The sequence below is a fragment of the Coregonus clupeaformis genome, unplaced genomic scaffold (genome assembly GCF_020615455.1).
Source record: "Coregonus clupeaformis isolate EN_2021a unplaced genomic scaffold, ASM2061545v1 scaf3486, whole genome shotgun sequence".
NCBI lineage: Eukaryota > Metazoa > Chordata > Actinopteri > Salmoniformes > Salmonidae > Coregonus > Coregonus clupeaformis.
Genome location: NW_025536940.1, coordinates 20794 through 37748, shown reverse-complemented (window position 1 = coordinate 37748; position 16955 = coordinate 20794). Strand labels below are relative to the sequence as shown.

Below are 16955 nucleotides of genomic sequence, written 5' to 3'. Positions count from 1 at the left end.
TTTCTTGGGCGCCCCTGAAGCCTTCTTCACAACAATTGACCCTATCTCCTTTAATTTCTTGATGATCCGATAAAGGGTTGATTTAGGTGCAATCTTACTAGCAGCAATATCCTTGCCTGTGAAGCCCTTTTTTGTGCAAAGCTATGATGACGGCACGTGTTTCCTTGCAGGTAACCATGGTTAACAGAGGAAGAACAATGATTTCAAGCACCACCATCCTTTTAAAGCTTCCAGTCTGTTATTATAACTCAATCAGCATGACAGAGTGATCTCCAGCCTTGTCCTCGTCAACACTCTCACCTGTGTTAACTTGGAATTTCCTTGTGGGCAAATTTTGTCAGCTCCGACGGGGAAAATACGCTTTGAATGGTCATCCAACTCAGAATTCCAAGTCGTGAATTCAGGCCTCTTTCTAGAGCTCCGACCTGAAAATCACTGACGGGCTGATTCAACCTTGTTTTTTCTGAGTTCCCAGTTGTCTTGAAAGCACCCTAAATCCAGAGAATGCCAGACTTTGATGACAAAGTTTGATGACAAAATTTGCCCACAAGGACCGCCGTGCCACCTTCCTCTTTAAATGAACACAGCATGATGTTGACATGATCAGTTCAATCAAAGCTATGGTAGATATAACATTATTTGACGTCATTTTATCTGTGGCCAATGACCTTGAGCCTTCTTGTATGGGCACTTCTAATGTAACTTTATAGCAGCACCCAAGGGGCTTGAATTTCTGAGCTCTCCCCATAGATTTTGCGGTGACGTAGTGTCCCCATGAGTAACAGAACACTGAGCCAATCACGGCGCAACTAGAGAACATTTCCAACCCCTACGCTCCATATTTTCCGCTGGCTGCCCCACCACCACTGAAAGCTCTGAGCTAGGCTGAAATACCTGCATTTTAGAGCTGCCTTACTCAAGAAAGATACCAAGTTTATATGCTGCTTTATTAACTCAATGATATATTTTTTTACATTGTTTGCTAAACTGATATGTGAAAAGAATTAATGCCAGAATTACATGCAAACAGGCAAAACAACAAACATTTTACAGGTGAGGCTCAAAACAGGTGGGGCTCCGCTCCTCCTGCCCTGATTGACGGGTCGCCACTGCTTAAAGCAACAAAAATAAAAGTAGGGTGGTTGGTCAGGCGTATAACGAACATCTAGGAAGCCAAAGGTTGCATGTTCAAATCTCATCAAGGACAACTTTAGCTAATTAGCAACTACTTACTACTTTTAGCTACTTTGCAACTAATTAGCATGTTAGCTAACCCTTTAACCTAACTCCTAAACCTAACCCCTGCCTAGCTAACTTTAACCACCTAGCTAATGTTAGCGTTAGCCACCATCCACCTAGCTAACGTTGTTGGAATTAGTAACATATCATACGTTTAGCAAATTCGTAATATTTTGTACAAATTTTTATTGATAACATATCATACTAAATAGATGATGGCCATCCACAAAATAATCCATACCATATGAAATGTAACATATTATACTAATTGGTTGTTCTCAGATTTACATTTACTATGTTATGTCTACCCCTGAGTCCAGGTTGCAGCGACCACCCCGCTAATCATCCTAAAATCTCATAAGGAAATTAAGTGGTGTTTTTGGTCTAAACTCATTAAGCGGATTCATTGAAGTGAGATATACCTGCCGGAGCGCATACTATGGGTGGGTGTTGCTATGGTGACCAATGAGCTAAGATAAGGAGGGGATTTGCCTAGCAGTGATTTATAGATGACCTGGAGCCAGTGGGTTTGGCATCGAATATGTAGCGAGGGCCAGCCAACAAGAGCGCACAGTTCACAGTGGTGGGTAGTATATGGGGCTTTGGTGACAAAACGGATGGCACTGTGATAGACTACATCCGATTTGCTGAGTAGAGTGTTGGAGGCTATTTTGTCAACGACATCGCCGAAGTCATGATCGGTAGGATAGTCAGTTTTACGAGGGCATGTTTGGCAGCATGTGTGAAGGAGGCTTTGTTGCGACATAGGAAGCAGATTCTAGATTTAACTTTGGATTGGAGATGCTTAATGTGAGTCTGGAAGGAGAGTTTACAGTCTAACCAGACACCTAGGTATTTGTAGTTGTCCACATACTCTAGGTCAGACCCGCCGAGAGTAGTGATTCTAGTCGGGTGGGCGGGTGCCAGCAGCGTTCGATTGAAGAGCATGCATTTAGTTTTACTAGTGTTTAAGAGAAGTTGGAGGCTACGGAAGGAGTGTTGTATGGCATTGAAGCTCGTTTGGAGGTTTGTTAACACAGTGTCCAATGAAGGGCCAGATGTATACAAAATGGTGTCGTCTGCGTAGAGGTGGATCTGAGAGTCACCAGCAGCAAGAGCGACATCATTGATATACACAGAGAAAAGAGTCGGCCCGAGAATTGAACCCTGTGGCACCCCCATAGAGACTGCCATAGGTCCAGACAACAGGCCCCCGATTTGACACATTGAACTCTATCTGAGAAGTAGTTGGTGAACCAGGCGAGACAGTAATTTGAGAAACCAAGGCTATTTAGTCTGCCAATAAGAATGCGGTGGTTGACAGAGTCGAAAGCCTTGGCCATGTCGATGAAGACGTTGTGGGTGTGTCTCTTCACAGTCCGCACTGTTCCATAAAGTGTAGTTTAATCAGTTTTTTAAATCTTATTTTACTGCTTGACTGAGTTACATGATGTGGAATAGAGTTCCATGTAGTCATGGCTCTATGTAGTACTGTGCGTTTCCCGTAGTCTGTTCTGGACTTGCGGACTGTGAAGAGACCTCCGGTGGCATGTCTCGTGGGGCATGTGTGCCAGCATACCAAACAGACAGCTCGGTACATTTAGCTTGTCTACACCTCTTTAAAAAACAAGCAGTGATGAAGTCAATCTCTCTTCCACTCTGAGCCAGGAGAGACTGACATGCATGTCATTAATGTTAGCTCTCCGTGTACTTTTAAGGTCCAGCCATGCTGCCCTGTTCTGAGCCAACAGTAGTTTTCCCAAGTCCCTCCTTGTGGCACCTGACCACACTACTGAACAGTAGTCTAGGTAAGACAAAACTAGCACCTGTAGGACCTGCCTTGTTGATACTGTTGTTAAAAAGGCAGAACAGCGTTTAATTATGGACATATTTCTCCCCATCTTAGCTACTGTTGTATCAATATGCTTTGACCATGACAGTTTCCTGTAAGTCGTTCTGGATAAGAGTGTCTGCTAAGTGACTAAAATGTTAATGTATGTTCTATCAATGGGTAAAATTACAATTTTCCCGCATGCTTTAAATTCTAAGTGGTCAGGAAATTGTGTAGAAACACATCGTAGCTACATGGTTCTAGTCACTGGAGATAGGGGATAACACACTATCACATTTCATAACGCTTTTAAAACAACCTGGACTCCAGATTGTCAAATCAGCCAATATATGGTATGGGCAAACTTGTCTAGAACACATCCATATGTTCATATGTTCATATTGTCATGACAAAGCATATCTTTTGTTTAGGTATGCTCAATCTAAACAGTGTAGCCTTGCATTGTGGACGACTTGAGCTGCAACAGATTTCCACCACAATTTTCAAATGTTGCTACAAACCTTGGTATAGCGACAAAATGAAACACTTGTTCACAAAAATATTGTTTTCACATACTAGTGTTATTTAACACTGTTAAACACTGTTAATCATAGGAATTAGTGGTTTGGGTGGATTATCCCTTTAAGAGAATCATAGTTACTCCAGCCTTTTATCCACACTTCATTGCATTGAATGAGAGAGCTCCAGAGGGCCAGGGAGGTCTGTGGCCTCCCCAGGGAGTGTGGGCCATGCCCCGGGGAGGGGGGCTTATTATTGGGTGGAAGTTATTGACGTTTGAAGGAAGTATTTTTTATGTATACAATTTAAATGGATAGAAAATAGCCAAAGTAAAAATAAAAATAAACTAATTACCGTTGATTGTCCCTGAACATATTACAGTTGGTTTGAGAGTTCTATGTCATGTGGTTGCAAAGCTATTTCAGTTTTTCAGTTAACAAATGCACTTTTAAGAAGGTCCGTAAACTTAAAGTACACAGAGAATCTGCCATTGAAATGACTATAAAGTCACTTTTTGAAAACGGAACAGAGCTTGTTCGTTATCGTGAGCTGATTTAGAATATGTCACTTATATCATTCTGGCATGTTCTGTTGAAGAGGTATTGACGTGCATCATCCGAATCTTCAATATAAAGCTAACTTATACTAAACATAAATCAATAGTTAGGCATTTAGCTTAGTTAGGTTATAAAAATCTAGTATATGATTTATGATTTTTCTTTACATTTGTGACATTGTTAATTAGAGAGCGAAAGAGAGAGAGAGAGAGACAGAGACAAAGACAGAGCAAGAGAGAGAAAGATAAATACTGTGTGAGGATTATAATGTCAGTATCTAGGTTTCCATCCAATTGGCAACAGATTTTCATGCGAATATTCTAGAATCTGCATAAAAACAATATGCGCATTTTCCCACCAGAGATGTGTTTCCATCAAATTGACTTGTTCCAGATAAAAGTCTGAGCGTGATGACGTAGTGCACATAACAATACATTTTGCAGTTAAATTCCCATGTACAGAATACAAAATACAAGTTAAATGGGTTTCCATCGCATTTTCAACTGACTGATGGTTTTCTCACAAAAACGTTTGGTTAGGCCAACCAACCTTTTCTGAGTCAACATTACTTTCGCAGTCAAAAAGCAAGCTGTACCTCTCTGATTTATTTTTTATTTTTACATGACTTAAAAAATTTAACATTAACCTAATAAAAATGAGGTTTGTGCATTAGGCCTAATATATTATCATAGTATATTGGCTATATTGTCCTTCTCAGACCTTATTATATATATATTTTTTAAGCTTTTTTTTTTACTGGACTGATGTTACCTATATTTGATGGGCATTGTGTTTTCAAGATAACTGGGAACTCAAGGAACTCAAATCATGACGTCAGTGTTCTTCTGGTCGGAAAGTCGGAGCTCTCGAAAGATACCCACGTTTCCGACTTGGAATTCAGAGTTGAATGACCGTTCAAAATATTTTCTCAGTCGGATCTCGTTTTTTCCAGAGTTCCCAGTTGTCTCGAATGCACTGAAGTCGGAGATTTCCGAGCTCCTTGTTGTTTTGAACACGGCAATCTCTGCGGAGGGAAGGAGAGAGCAGCAGAGGGTCCACGTCCGCCTCTCACGGCCCCTGCTCTCTCCTTCCTTTCCTCTGGTGAGGTCTTCTAATGCTAACCTTTTAAACAGTGGCTAGGTAAACCAAACCAAAACATGGGTTGCTGTCATACCTGGTCCATAAACTGCTTATGGGTAAGAAAACCAATATGTACTTCCGTGATTTGGGTGAAATATTCCATTAACAATGGCGGGGGGGAACAACACCCTCTAGTGGTCAGAACCTGGTAATATCAGGATGTAGGACGGGACAAACCCAGTAACTTCAACGACTTATTTCTCTGAACAGGGAAGAAAACATCACCAAATTAACTGAGAATACATTTCATAGGATGGAGAAACAATACTTAGAGCCAAAGCTCCATACTACTTGTCAGACATAGAGAACTGATACTATATATAATGGTTGTTTAGGGTGGGATTGGCGTGGGGTGTGGGGGGGGTATGTGGGTGGCTTTTGACCACTTCTTTGGATTACTACATAATAGTGGCAGCTGGTGCCCTTCTGAAACATTATTTTTGCGTGGTAACTTTTCAAGAAGCGGACTTGTACTGGGCAATTCCACAGTAACAGATTTACACTTTGACTTAGTTATTTCACTTTAAAACGTATGCCAAATAATAACCATTGGTTTCAAAGATTAACAAACCATAGAACTCTATGCACAAGGACTACTTTTACACCTGGTAACGGAATTACGGTAACGGAATTACATCATGGGTCCTTGATCTGTACTACACAGAAATGCATAAGTATGGATATGAATGGCATTCGGCTCATGTTTCACAAGTTTGGACATCACAGCGCAGCACAGTAGAGCACAGTAGAGCACAGTAGAGTAGAGCACAGTAGAGCACAGTGCAGTACAATCATAGAGATAGATAGAGGACTCATCTTTGTATCTGTGTCATTATAGCGTCTGTGACAGCATAGCCTCAATGGTGCTGCCTATCTCCATTTTGAAGTAGTCTATTTTCTTCTTCACGATTGGCTGATCCCTCCTGATTACCTGGTTGGACATGACTATAAAGGGTGACCAGGAGGGATCAGCCAATGAAGTTGGAAGTCCCACTCATTTGACTACATTCAAATGGTAACAGCCCTCAATGGCGCTGCCCATGCTAATAAGGCCTTTTGGCCACTAGAGGCCTCTATCATTTTCTATGAGTACAATACAGCTGAGCAGAGCAGAGTAGAGTTCACTACAGTGCAGTACAGAAGAGTACAGTAGCGTTTAGTACAGTAGAGTATAGTTCAGTACAATATACTCTACTGTACTATACTCTACTTTTCTATACTGTAGTGTACTGTCCTTTACTGTGCTCTACTCACTGTACTCTACAGGCTGTTAGATTTGGTCCAGTCCGGTCTGTCTGTGGGCGTTAACATCAAGACCAGGTTGGACTGACCAAATTTCAACTACTTTTCAATGTCCATGGTCATCCGGTGTCGGTCGGTGCTCAGTAGGTGAGGATGCTGGTTACAGTAAATGGAAAGAGGGGACTCATGGGTAGGTGTCTGTAAGAGCTGGGAGAGGTGACATTAACTGGAGTGAGTGAGTGAGTGAGTGAGTGAGTGAGTGAGTGAGTGAGTGAGTGAGTGAGTGAGTGAGTGAGTGAGTGAGTGAGTGAGAGAGAGATTGTCCAGTCTCAGACTGTTTTAACACTCTTGGTTTGACTAAAAGACAAGAGAAAGAAACCAGTTTTGAGCTGAACAGTATGCCAGTTGAAGGGAGGACAGTCCCCGGAGACCCAACTGTGGTTCGTGACTATTATGATTTCCCTTTGGAGGCAATTCAGTCGCAGTAATTTGGTTCAAGATTTTTTGTAACTCCACTACCAACTTGGTAACGGAATTACGAGTTTTAATCACTTAATAATTCACAAACAAAATGATATCAGAAAAATCACTATAACGAATTGTTAGCTGACTTGTTACTTCTGTGGACTTTCATTATCCTCCCTCCTCACAGAGGAAATTAAAATACCTTAAAGTTATGTGGGTGTTTGGTAACATAATTACAAGGCACAAGGCAATATTTCTTAAACTTACAGAAGGTTAAGGCTTTCTCCAAAACCAAATATAACTGTTGATATTGGTAGGCAGGGGTCTTTATGTAAACATTATTCTGTTTTTATGCATTTCTGATATTGTACCTTTTAAGACTTTTTCTGGTAGATGTTTTCGAAGATCCCTTTTCCATCTGTCTATCCAGAAATCAAAGCCTTCACTGGTTGAAAAATTTATCTATGTGTTAATTTCCCAAAAATATAGACTCTTAGCTTTCATTTGACACCCATTTTCACATGCTCATATGAACGTCACGTTGGTGCTCATGGGTCCTTTTACATGGAAATGCCCTACTGTAACTAGAGATGCTATCCTTCCCCAACTGGTAATAGAGTGGTCTGGCTGGTTGCTGCTGGCCCCTCCAGCTTCAGGCTGAATCACATCCATGATGAGAGAAGGTTTACTGGACACACCGGGAGAAACTACAGGCTGAATCACATCCATGATGAGAGGAGGTTTACTGGACACACAGGGAGAAACTACAGGCTGAATCACATCCATGATGAGAGGAGGTTTACTGGACACACAGGGAGAAACTACAGGCTGAATCACATCCATGATGAGAGGAGGTTTACTGGACACAGGGAGAAACTACAGGCTGAATCACATCCATGATGAGAGAAGGTTTACTGGACACAGGGAGAACCTATAGGCTGGAGGCTCACAAATACATACATGTCATGGGGTGACAATAAGTTGCACACGTGTGAATGGAACAACATGATTGTTACGCTGCATCCCAAACACACAGAGAAGCATACAAAGCTCTCCCTCGCCCTCCATTTGGCAAATCTGACCAGAACTCTATCCTCCTGATTCCTGCTTATAAGCAAAAACTAAAGCAGGAAGCACCAGTGACTCGGCTAATAAAAAAGTGGTCAGATGACGCAGATGCTAAGCTACAGGACTGTTTTGCTAGCACAGACTGGAACATGTTCCGGGATTCTTCAGACAGCATTGTTGATAAAGAAATGTGTGAGTAAGATATGACTAAAATGTCACACCCTCAGTTAAACTAATAATGTCTGACTAATTAGTAGACTAGAGAGTTAATCAAATGTGTTTATAGCAGACCACCATAGTCCCTGTGCCCAAGGACACTAAGATAACCTGCCTAAATGACTACCGACCCGTAGCACTGACATCTGTAGCCATGGCTCACATCAACACCATTATCCCAGAAACCCTAGACCCACTCTAATTTGCATACCGCCCCAACAGATCCACAGATGATGCAATCTCTATTGCACTCCACACTGCCCTTTCCCACCTGGACAAGAGGAACACCTACGTGAGAATGCTATTCATTGACTACAGCTCAGCGTTCAACACCATAGTGCCCTCAAAGCTCATCACTAAGCTAAGGATCCTGGGACTAAACACCTCCCTCTGCAACTGGATCCTGGAATTCCTGACGGGCCGCCCCCAGGTGGTAAGGGTAGGTAACAACACATCTGCCACGCTGATCCTCAACACGGGGGCCCCTCAGGGGTGCGTGCTCAGTCCCCTCCTGTACTCCCTGTTCACCCATGACTGCATGGCCAGGCACGACTCCAACACCATCATTAAGTTTGCCGACGACACAACAGTGGTAGGCCTGATCACTGACAATGATGAGACAGCCTATAGGGAGGAGGTCAGAGACCTGGCCGTGTGGTGCCAGGATAACAACCTCTCCCTCAACGTGACCAAGACAAAGGAGATGATTGTGGACTACAGGAAAAAAAAAGAGGACTGAGCACACCCCCCATTCTCATCGACGGGGCTGTAGTGGAACAGGTTGAGAGCTTCAAGTTCCTCGGTGTCAACATCACCAACAAACTATCATGGTCAAACACATCAAAACAGTCGTGAAGAGGGCACGACAAAGCCTATTCCTCCCCAGGAGACTGAAAAGATTAGGCATGGGTCATCAGATCCTCAAAAAGTTCTACATCTGCACCATCGAGAGCGTCCTGACTGGTTGCATCACCGCCTGGTATGGCAACTGCTCGGCCTCCGACCGCAAGGCACTACAGAGGGTAGTGCGTACGGCCCAGTACATAACTGGGGCCAAGCTTCCTGCCTCCAGGACCTCTATTCCAGGCGGTGTCAGAGGAAGGCCCTCAAAATTGTCAAAGACTCCAGCCACCCTAGTTATAGACTGTTCTCTCTGCTACCGCACGGCAAGCGGTACCGGAGCACCAAGTCTAGGTCCAAAAGACTTCTCAACAGCTTCTACCACCAAGCCATAAGACTCCTGAACAGCTAATCATGGCTACCTGGACTATTTGCACTGCCCCCCCCCCCCCCACCCCATCTTTTTACACTGCTGCTACTCTGTTAATTATTCATGAATAGTCACTTTAACTCTACCCACATGTACATATTACCTCAACTAGCCGGTGCCCCCGCACATTGACTCTGCAACGGTACCCCCTATATAGCCTCCCTACTGTTATTTTATTTTACTGCAGCTCTTTTTTCTCAACACTTTTTTGTTATTTTTGTTTTATTTAACTTTTTTATTAAACAATAAATGCATTAGTTAGTTGACCAGTGGCACAAAGTGGGCTCAATCTAGGTCAACTATGTGGAGTGTCTCCAGGGACAGTACAGTACAGACTGAGAACAACAGTGGAGTTTACTCAACTCATTCAAACTATCATGACTATTGCTTAGAGAGAAGATCTGCACAAGCGCATCATAAAGTGTAAGATATTGCAAGAGAGGACAATATGGTGGAAGGTAGCCAGAGTGGAATCAAAAGTCATAGGCCTAATCATCAATCAGATGTGAAATATAAAACCAAAATCTACACATAAAGGCAAAATGTCATCTACATGTGTTATAGAATAGCTCCCTTCTCACATTCCAGGTCATGCTTGGACTGGAACGTGCCAACTCAACGGTCTATGCGCAGCTACCCAATAGCCTACAGACAGACTTTCCTGAGTGCCATGTCATTAATGGGACAGATATGTACGGTATAATAAGAACAGGGAAGAGGAATAGAACCAACCTCTGACGCACAGCAGAGACATCGCTGCTGAGATTTTACCATGGAGCAAGAGTCCCCCTAGAATTTAAAAACAGTCGTTCCGTTTCAATGAATGTACTCCCCAAACGCTTGTCGCGTCGCAAACTATCCTTTCAGCGGATGGATGATGCGCCGCTGCCATTCACTTCGATGAGGAGTTGGACGAACGCTCCTCCAGCTCACGATATGCAACGATGGCGCACGACAATCAACAGGCAACCATCAGGAGGCTACGAATGACTGTCACAGGGACAAACCAATAAGAGTTTATAATTAATTGGAATAGGCGGGTCTTGAGGTAACGGTGGCCAATTGAAAACTGATCAAATGGAATCTGGTGCCCCAGGGAACATTAATATTTTAATATATAAATGTATATATATATAAAAACACTTTATTTTGTGGTACTTTTACCGCTTTTTCTCCCCCAATTTCGTGATATCCAACTGGTAGTTCCAGTCCTGTCCCATCGCTGCTATTCCAGGTGTAGTCCAGCAGTTAGTGATGGTGACGCACGGAACAGTTCGCACTGGACAGGTGCACTAGAGATTGTATGTTTGTTTGTACTGTTATGGCTGTTATGTTATTATTTTGTGTACTCACTACACACCCACATATGTATTTGTGTGGGAAATGTTTGTACGTTGTGGTTGCTGTTTTGTATTTCATTGAACGTTAGGTCCATACAAAGAGAAATCACAGAACATAGGCTACCAGATAACCTTAGGCAAAAATAGACGACATAAAAGTAAAGTGAAAATAGTTCATAATGTCTTTATCAATTATGAGTAGCTAAACAATATCGACTTTTGGACACATGCGCAGGAGAACCCCTAGCTGTCAATCAAGCAGGCGCGGATAACCATTATGATGCTCAAGTGTTTCAAATGACGCAACAATACAGCTCCAGGCCAGGTAAAGTTTCTTCCTGTCAAAGATATTACTCAGTTCCACACTAAAACTGCGATTTGACAAGAGTTATTTGAGGTGAGTCAAATATTTAGCAAAGTTTACAATACATTAACCATCCGCTAGCCTACTTCACTTAGTTGACAACTCAACCAAATGTAAATCAAAACTAGATGTTAAACCGACATCTGTGCCCAATGGGATATCACAGTTCAATGTCAAACAGATTGATGCAACAATACTCTTTACATTGGATTGAAAAAGGTTCATATTATTACTGATTGAATGGCAATCTCAGTCTTTTAAGAGGCCATCTGGTGGAATGGAGAAGGACGAGATGATTGAAAAATTACAGTGTGAGACAGACAATCTCAGAGCCCTTTTAAAGGATGAAAGGAGCAGAAGAAGAGTAGAAAGGGGTGTAATGAAAGAGTGGAAGGCTGAGATCCTGAGACTGAGGGAGGCAGAGAGACTGAGGGAGGCAGAGATCAGAGGAGGCAGAGAGACAGAGACGAGAGGCAGAGATACAGAGACAGAGACAGAGAGACAGAGAGGCAGAGAACAGAGCAGAGGAGGCAGAGAGACAGAGACAGAGGGAAGCAGAGAGACAGAGGGAGGCAGAGAGACAGAGGGCAGAGAGACAGAGAGGCAGACAGAGGGAGCAGAGAAGGCAGAGAGACAGAGACAGAGGGAGGCAGAGAGACAGAGGGAGGCAGAGAGAGAGAGGCAGAGAGACAGGCAGAGACAGGGAGGCAGAGAGACAGAGGGAGGCAGAGAGCCAGAGACAAATGGAGGAGATCAACAGACTCAAACAACTGGTGGATCTGCTGATAACGCAACTACAACTGGCCCAGGTAAGATATTACATTGTTATTATTAAAAGGCAGTGTATATTTACCCGGCTGAAAATGAATGGCGGTGGATAGCGGTATGCTAACCCAATGTTAACTTTTATGCCTTTCTCTCACCTTAACCCTTACCTTACCTTAACCTCACTGAAACTATACCTAACCTTAACCCAACCCTAGGTCCTGAACCTAACCATTACCCTAACCTTAAACCAACCTTAGGTCCTGAACCTAACCATTACCCTAACCTTAACCTTAACCAATCCTAGGTCCTGAACCTAACCATTACCCTAACCTTAACCTTAACCCAACCCTAGGTCCTGAACCTAACCATTACCCTAACCCTAACCTTAACCTTAACCCAACCCTAGGTCCTGAACCTAACCATTACCCTAACTTTAACCCAACCCTAGGTCCTGAACCTAACCATTACCCTAACCTTAACCTTAACCCAACCCTAGGTCCTGAACCTACCCTAACCTTCATTTATCTCAACCCCTATGCCTTTCTTCTGCCTGTCGAATATCCACTTCCTTATTAATATCATTACTGTTGTTGTTGTTGTTGTTGATGATAACTGTATGTGTGCAGGTTGTAAATAATTACATCAGTGAAACATCATTTGTAGGAGTAATTTCTACAAGCATAAACATCAAAGGCAACATTGTTGTAACATCACACAAATTGTAACGGGTATTTCTCAAACCCCTAACTGAATGGGAAAACTAGTTGTGTGTTTGTATTTGTACAGATGTTGGACATAATTGATTCCATAAAATGTCTCATGATTTTTTTCAAACCATGTCAATACATTAATTGACAATGAATTGACCAGATTAATTGGTCAAAATGACCCTGCTATCGATGTTGTCCAGTGTTTGATTCAATTACCTAGCTCTAGGTTGTATTTCTATGTATCATTCACTGCAAATCCTTTGAAAGTATGTCTTGGTCATAAATGAGCACTAATTGAACCTTTTAAAAATGAAGCAAGAGATAGCGATATTGAGGCTATGGCAGAAAGTCATGGAATATCAGCGACCAAGACTGGCCTGGAACAACAAACCTATTGAGACGGAAAGACAGAGTGAAAGACAGAGGGAAAGGGAGAGAAAAGCAGAATTGGAGAGACAAGAAATGAAGGAGAAAGTGAAACAGGCAGAGGAAACAATAAAAGCGTTAGAACGAGAGATTGAGAGATTGAAAGAGATTGAACAGGAAATAGCATTTGAAAGAAAAAGAGACATGCGTATTGCAGAGAATGAGGAAGTCAAACAGGTTAACAAAAAGGTAAAAGAGTTAGAGAGAGAGGTTGAGAGATTGAAAGAAGACATGACAACAAAAGAGATTCAATACAAAATAAAATTTCAAAGAGCGAAAGAAGCGTTTAGAAGACAGAATGAAAGAGTGAAACAGGTTAACAAAAATGTACTAGTGTTAGACAGAGAGGTTGCGAGAATGAAAGAAGAGATTACATTGAAAGATGAGACTGGACCAGAGAGAAAATTTGATAGAGACAGAGAGAGAGATGGAGAGAGAGAGATGGAGATGGAGGGAGAGATAGAGGTGGAGAGAGAGATAGAGAGAGAGACAGCCCTCATCAATGACAACAAGACGTCTGAACTGGAGGAAATCTTCAAGGATATCAAGGAACAGATGACAGAATTAGAAAATATGGAAACAGACGAGTATACATGGAAACAGAACCAAATGGCCATGGAGGAGAAGACAGAGGGTGAGAACGACACACAGAAAGAGGTAGAAAGAACGAGAAAAGAGAAAATACCAAAACAGGGACAACAAGAAGAGGAGAAGAAGAAGGAGATGGAGGGAGGAGAAGAAGAGGAGAGACACAAACAGAAGCAAATAGAGATGGAAGAGGAAGAAAGAGAGAGGGAGAACAAGAGATGCAAGGAGATAGAAAGGAAGAGTATGGAGAAGAGACAGAAAAAAATAGAAGAAGAAGAAGAGAGACAGAGAGAGATTGAAAGAAAGAGAATGGAGAAGAGACAGAAAAAAATAGAAGAAGAAGAGAGACAGAGAGAGATTGAAAGAAAGCATGAAGAAGAAAGATGTAAACAGCAAATAGAGATGGAAGAGGAAGAAAGAGAGAGGGAGAACAAAAGATGCAAGGAGATAGAAAGGAAGAGTATGGAGAAGAGACAGAAAAAAATAGAAGAAGAAGAAGAGAGACAGAGAGAGATTGAAAGAAAGAGAATGGAGAACAGACAGAAAAAAATAGAAGAAGAAGAGACACAGAGAGAGATTGAAAGAAAGCATGAAGAAGAAAGATTTAAACAGCAAATAGAGATGGAAGAGGAAGAAAGGGAGAGGGAGAACAAAAGATGCAAGGAGATAGAAAGGAAGAGTATGGAGAAGAGACAGAAAAAAATAGAAGAAGAAGAGAGACAGAGAGAGATTGAAAGAAAGAGAATGGAGAAGAGACAGAAAAAAATAGAAGAAGAAGAGAGACAGAGAGAGATTGAAAGAAAGCATGAAGAAGAAAGATTTAAACAGCAAATAGAGATGGAAGAGGAAGAAAGGGAGAGGGAGAACAAAAGATGCAAGATAGAAAGGAAGAGTATGGAGAAGAGACAGAAAAAAATAGAAGAAGAAGAGAGACAGAGAGAGATTGAAAGAAAGAGAATGGAGAAGAGACAGAAAAAAATAGAAGAAGAAGAGAGACAGAGAGAGATTGAAAGAAAGCATGAAGAAGAAAGATGTAAACAGCAAATAGAGATGGAAGAGGAAGAAAGAGAGAGGGAGAACAAAAGATGCAAGGAGATAGAAAGGAAGAGTATGGAGAAGAGACAGAAAAAAATAGAAGAAGAAGAAGAGAGACAGAGAGAGATTGAAAGAAAGAGAATGGAGAACAGACAGAAAAAAATAGAAGAAGAAGAGACACAGAGAGAGATTGAAAGAAAGCATGAAGAAGAAAGATTTAAACAGCAAATAGAGATGGAAGAGGAAGAAAGGGAGAGGGAGAACAAAAGATGCAAGGAGATAGAAAGGAAGAGTATGGAGAAGAGACAGAAAAAAATAGAAGAAGAAGAGAGACAGAGAGAGATTGAAAGAAAGAGAATGGAGAAGAGACAGAAAAAAATAGAAGAAGAAGAGAGACAGAGAGAGATTGAAAGAAAGCATGAAGAAGAAAGATTTAAACAGCAAATAGAGATGGAAGAGGAAGAAAGGGAGAGGGAGAACAAAAGATGCAAGGAGATAGAAAGGAAGAGTATGGAGAAGAGACAGAAAAAAATAGAAGAAGAAGAAGAGAGACAGAGAGAGATTCAAAGAAAGAGAATGGAGAACAGACAGAAAAAAATAGAAGAAGAAGAGACACAGAGAGAGATTGAAAGAAAGCATGAAGAAGAAAGATTTAAACAGCAAATAGAGATGGAAGAGGAAGAAAGGGAGAGGGAGAACAAAAGATGCAAGGAGATAGAAAGGAAGAGTATGGAGAAGAGACAGAAAAAAATAGAAGAAGAAGAGAGACAGAGAGAGATTGAAAGAAAGAGAATGGAGAAGAGACAGAAAAAAATAGAAGAAGAAGAGAGACAGAGAGAGATTGAAAGAAAGCATGAAGAAGAAAGATGTAAACAGCAAATAGAGATGGAAGAGGAAGAAAGAGAGAGGGAGAACAAAAGATGCAAGGAGATAGAAAGGAAGAGTATGGAGAAGAGACAGAAAAAAATAGAAGAAGAAGAAGAGAGACAGAGAGAGATTGAAAGAAAGCATGAAGAAGAAAGATGTAAACAGCAAATAGAGATGGAAGAGGAAGAAAGGGAGAGGGAGAACAAGAGACAGAGAGAGAGAGAAGAGATAGACAGACGACGACAACAAGAGGAGAGACAGAAACAAATGGAGAAAGAGACTCAGAATCAGAGAGAGATGGAATTAAAAGATCAGCAACACAAAGAGATGGAGGAAGAAAAGATTGAGGGACAGAATGAACTGGAGAGAGAGAGGGAAGAAAAGCAGAAAGTGATTAAGGAAGCAGAGGAGGAGGAAAGAGAAAGAGAAGAAGAGAGAAGAAAGGAAGTAAGCATGAAGAAGCATGTAGTAGTTAATGTTAAAGAAAAAGCACGGGAAGTCTTCAACAGGCGTAAACAGAGGAGGTTAGAAGTGTTGAAGGGGGAACGAGAACAAATGGAAAGAGGACAACAAATCAGGAGGGAGAAGGAGGAAAGACTGCTGGAGATGGAAAGAAAACAGGAGAGGGCAAGACGACAAGAGGAGCAGGATAAAAAAACGAGAGATTGAAATTGCTAGACAGAAAGAAAGGTTCAGACTAAGAGAGGAGGAGAGTCAGAGAGAGGAGGAGAGAGAGGAGGAGAGAGAGGAGGAGAGAGAGGAGGAGAGAGAGGAGGAGAGAGAGGAGGAGAAGAACCCTGAAGAGGAGGAGGAGAATGAAGATGACAAGGAGGATCTTGTCCCAGCCGATAAAAGTATCCGAAGGAGAGCTGTGGGCTGGTTGAATAAGAAGTGGGAGAAGAGGAACCTCAGAAAGATAGAGAGAACATATCAGAGAGAGAAGGAGGAGGGCCATAAGATCATCAACGTTGGTAAGACCTGTTTTCCCTCTGCTTATGACATCATCATCATCATCTTTAGTCTCTTCTACACACACATAAGTTCCACACCGGTCATCATGTTGCATCATTGTTTCAATATAAACTACTGACCCAAAATGGACAAGCTGATCTGGTATCAACTTAAATGTAATGTACACAGGGAATGTAGAATTGAAAACCCAACTGGATCTCAATGACCCTGGTAAAAAGTAGTGCACCATAGCCTTTTGGGGGCCCTAAGCAACATTTTGTTTAGGTTTTTGAGTACATTTCCTCCAAATATACACTTTGCAATGGGAAGACAAAATATTGCAGTTTTTAAACAAGTTT

General features: G+C 41.8%; 1 protein-coding gene across 1 annotated transcript; it reads left to right on the top strand.

Annotated features, from left to right (window-relative positions):
* Positions 1 to 11960: 11960 nt before the first annotated feature.
* Positions 11961 to 15840, top strand: LOC121565131 (RNA-binding protein 25-like; the record flags this gene model as incomplete). Its single annotated transcript, XM_045220280.1, has 4 exons — positions 11961 to 12060; positions 13045 to 13584; positions 15166 to 15243; positions 15787 to 15840. Coding segments are annotated over exons 1-4 (738 nt in total), but the record flags the coding sequence as incomplete, so codon positions are not given.
* Positions 15841 to 16955: the final 1115 nt, after the last annotated feature.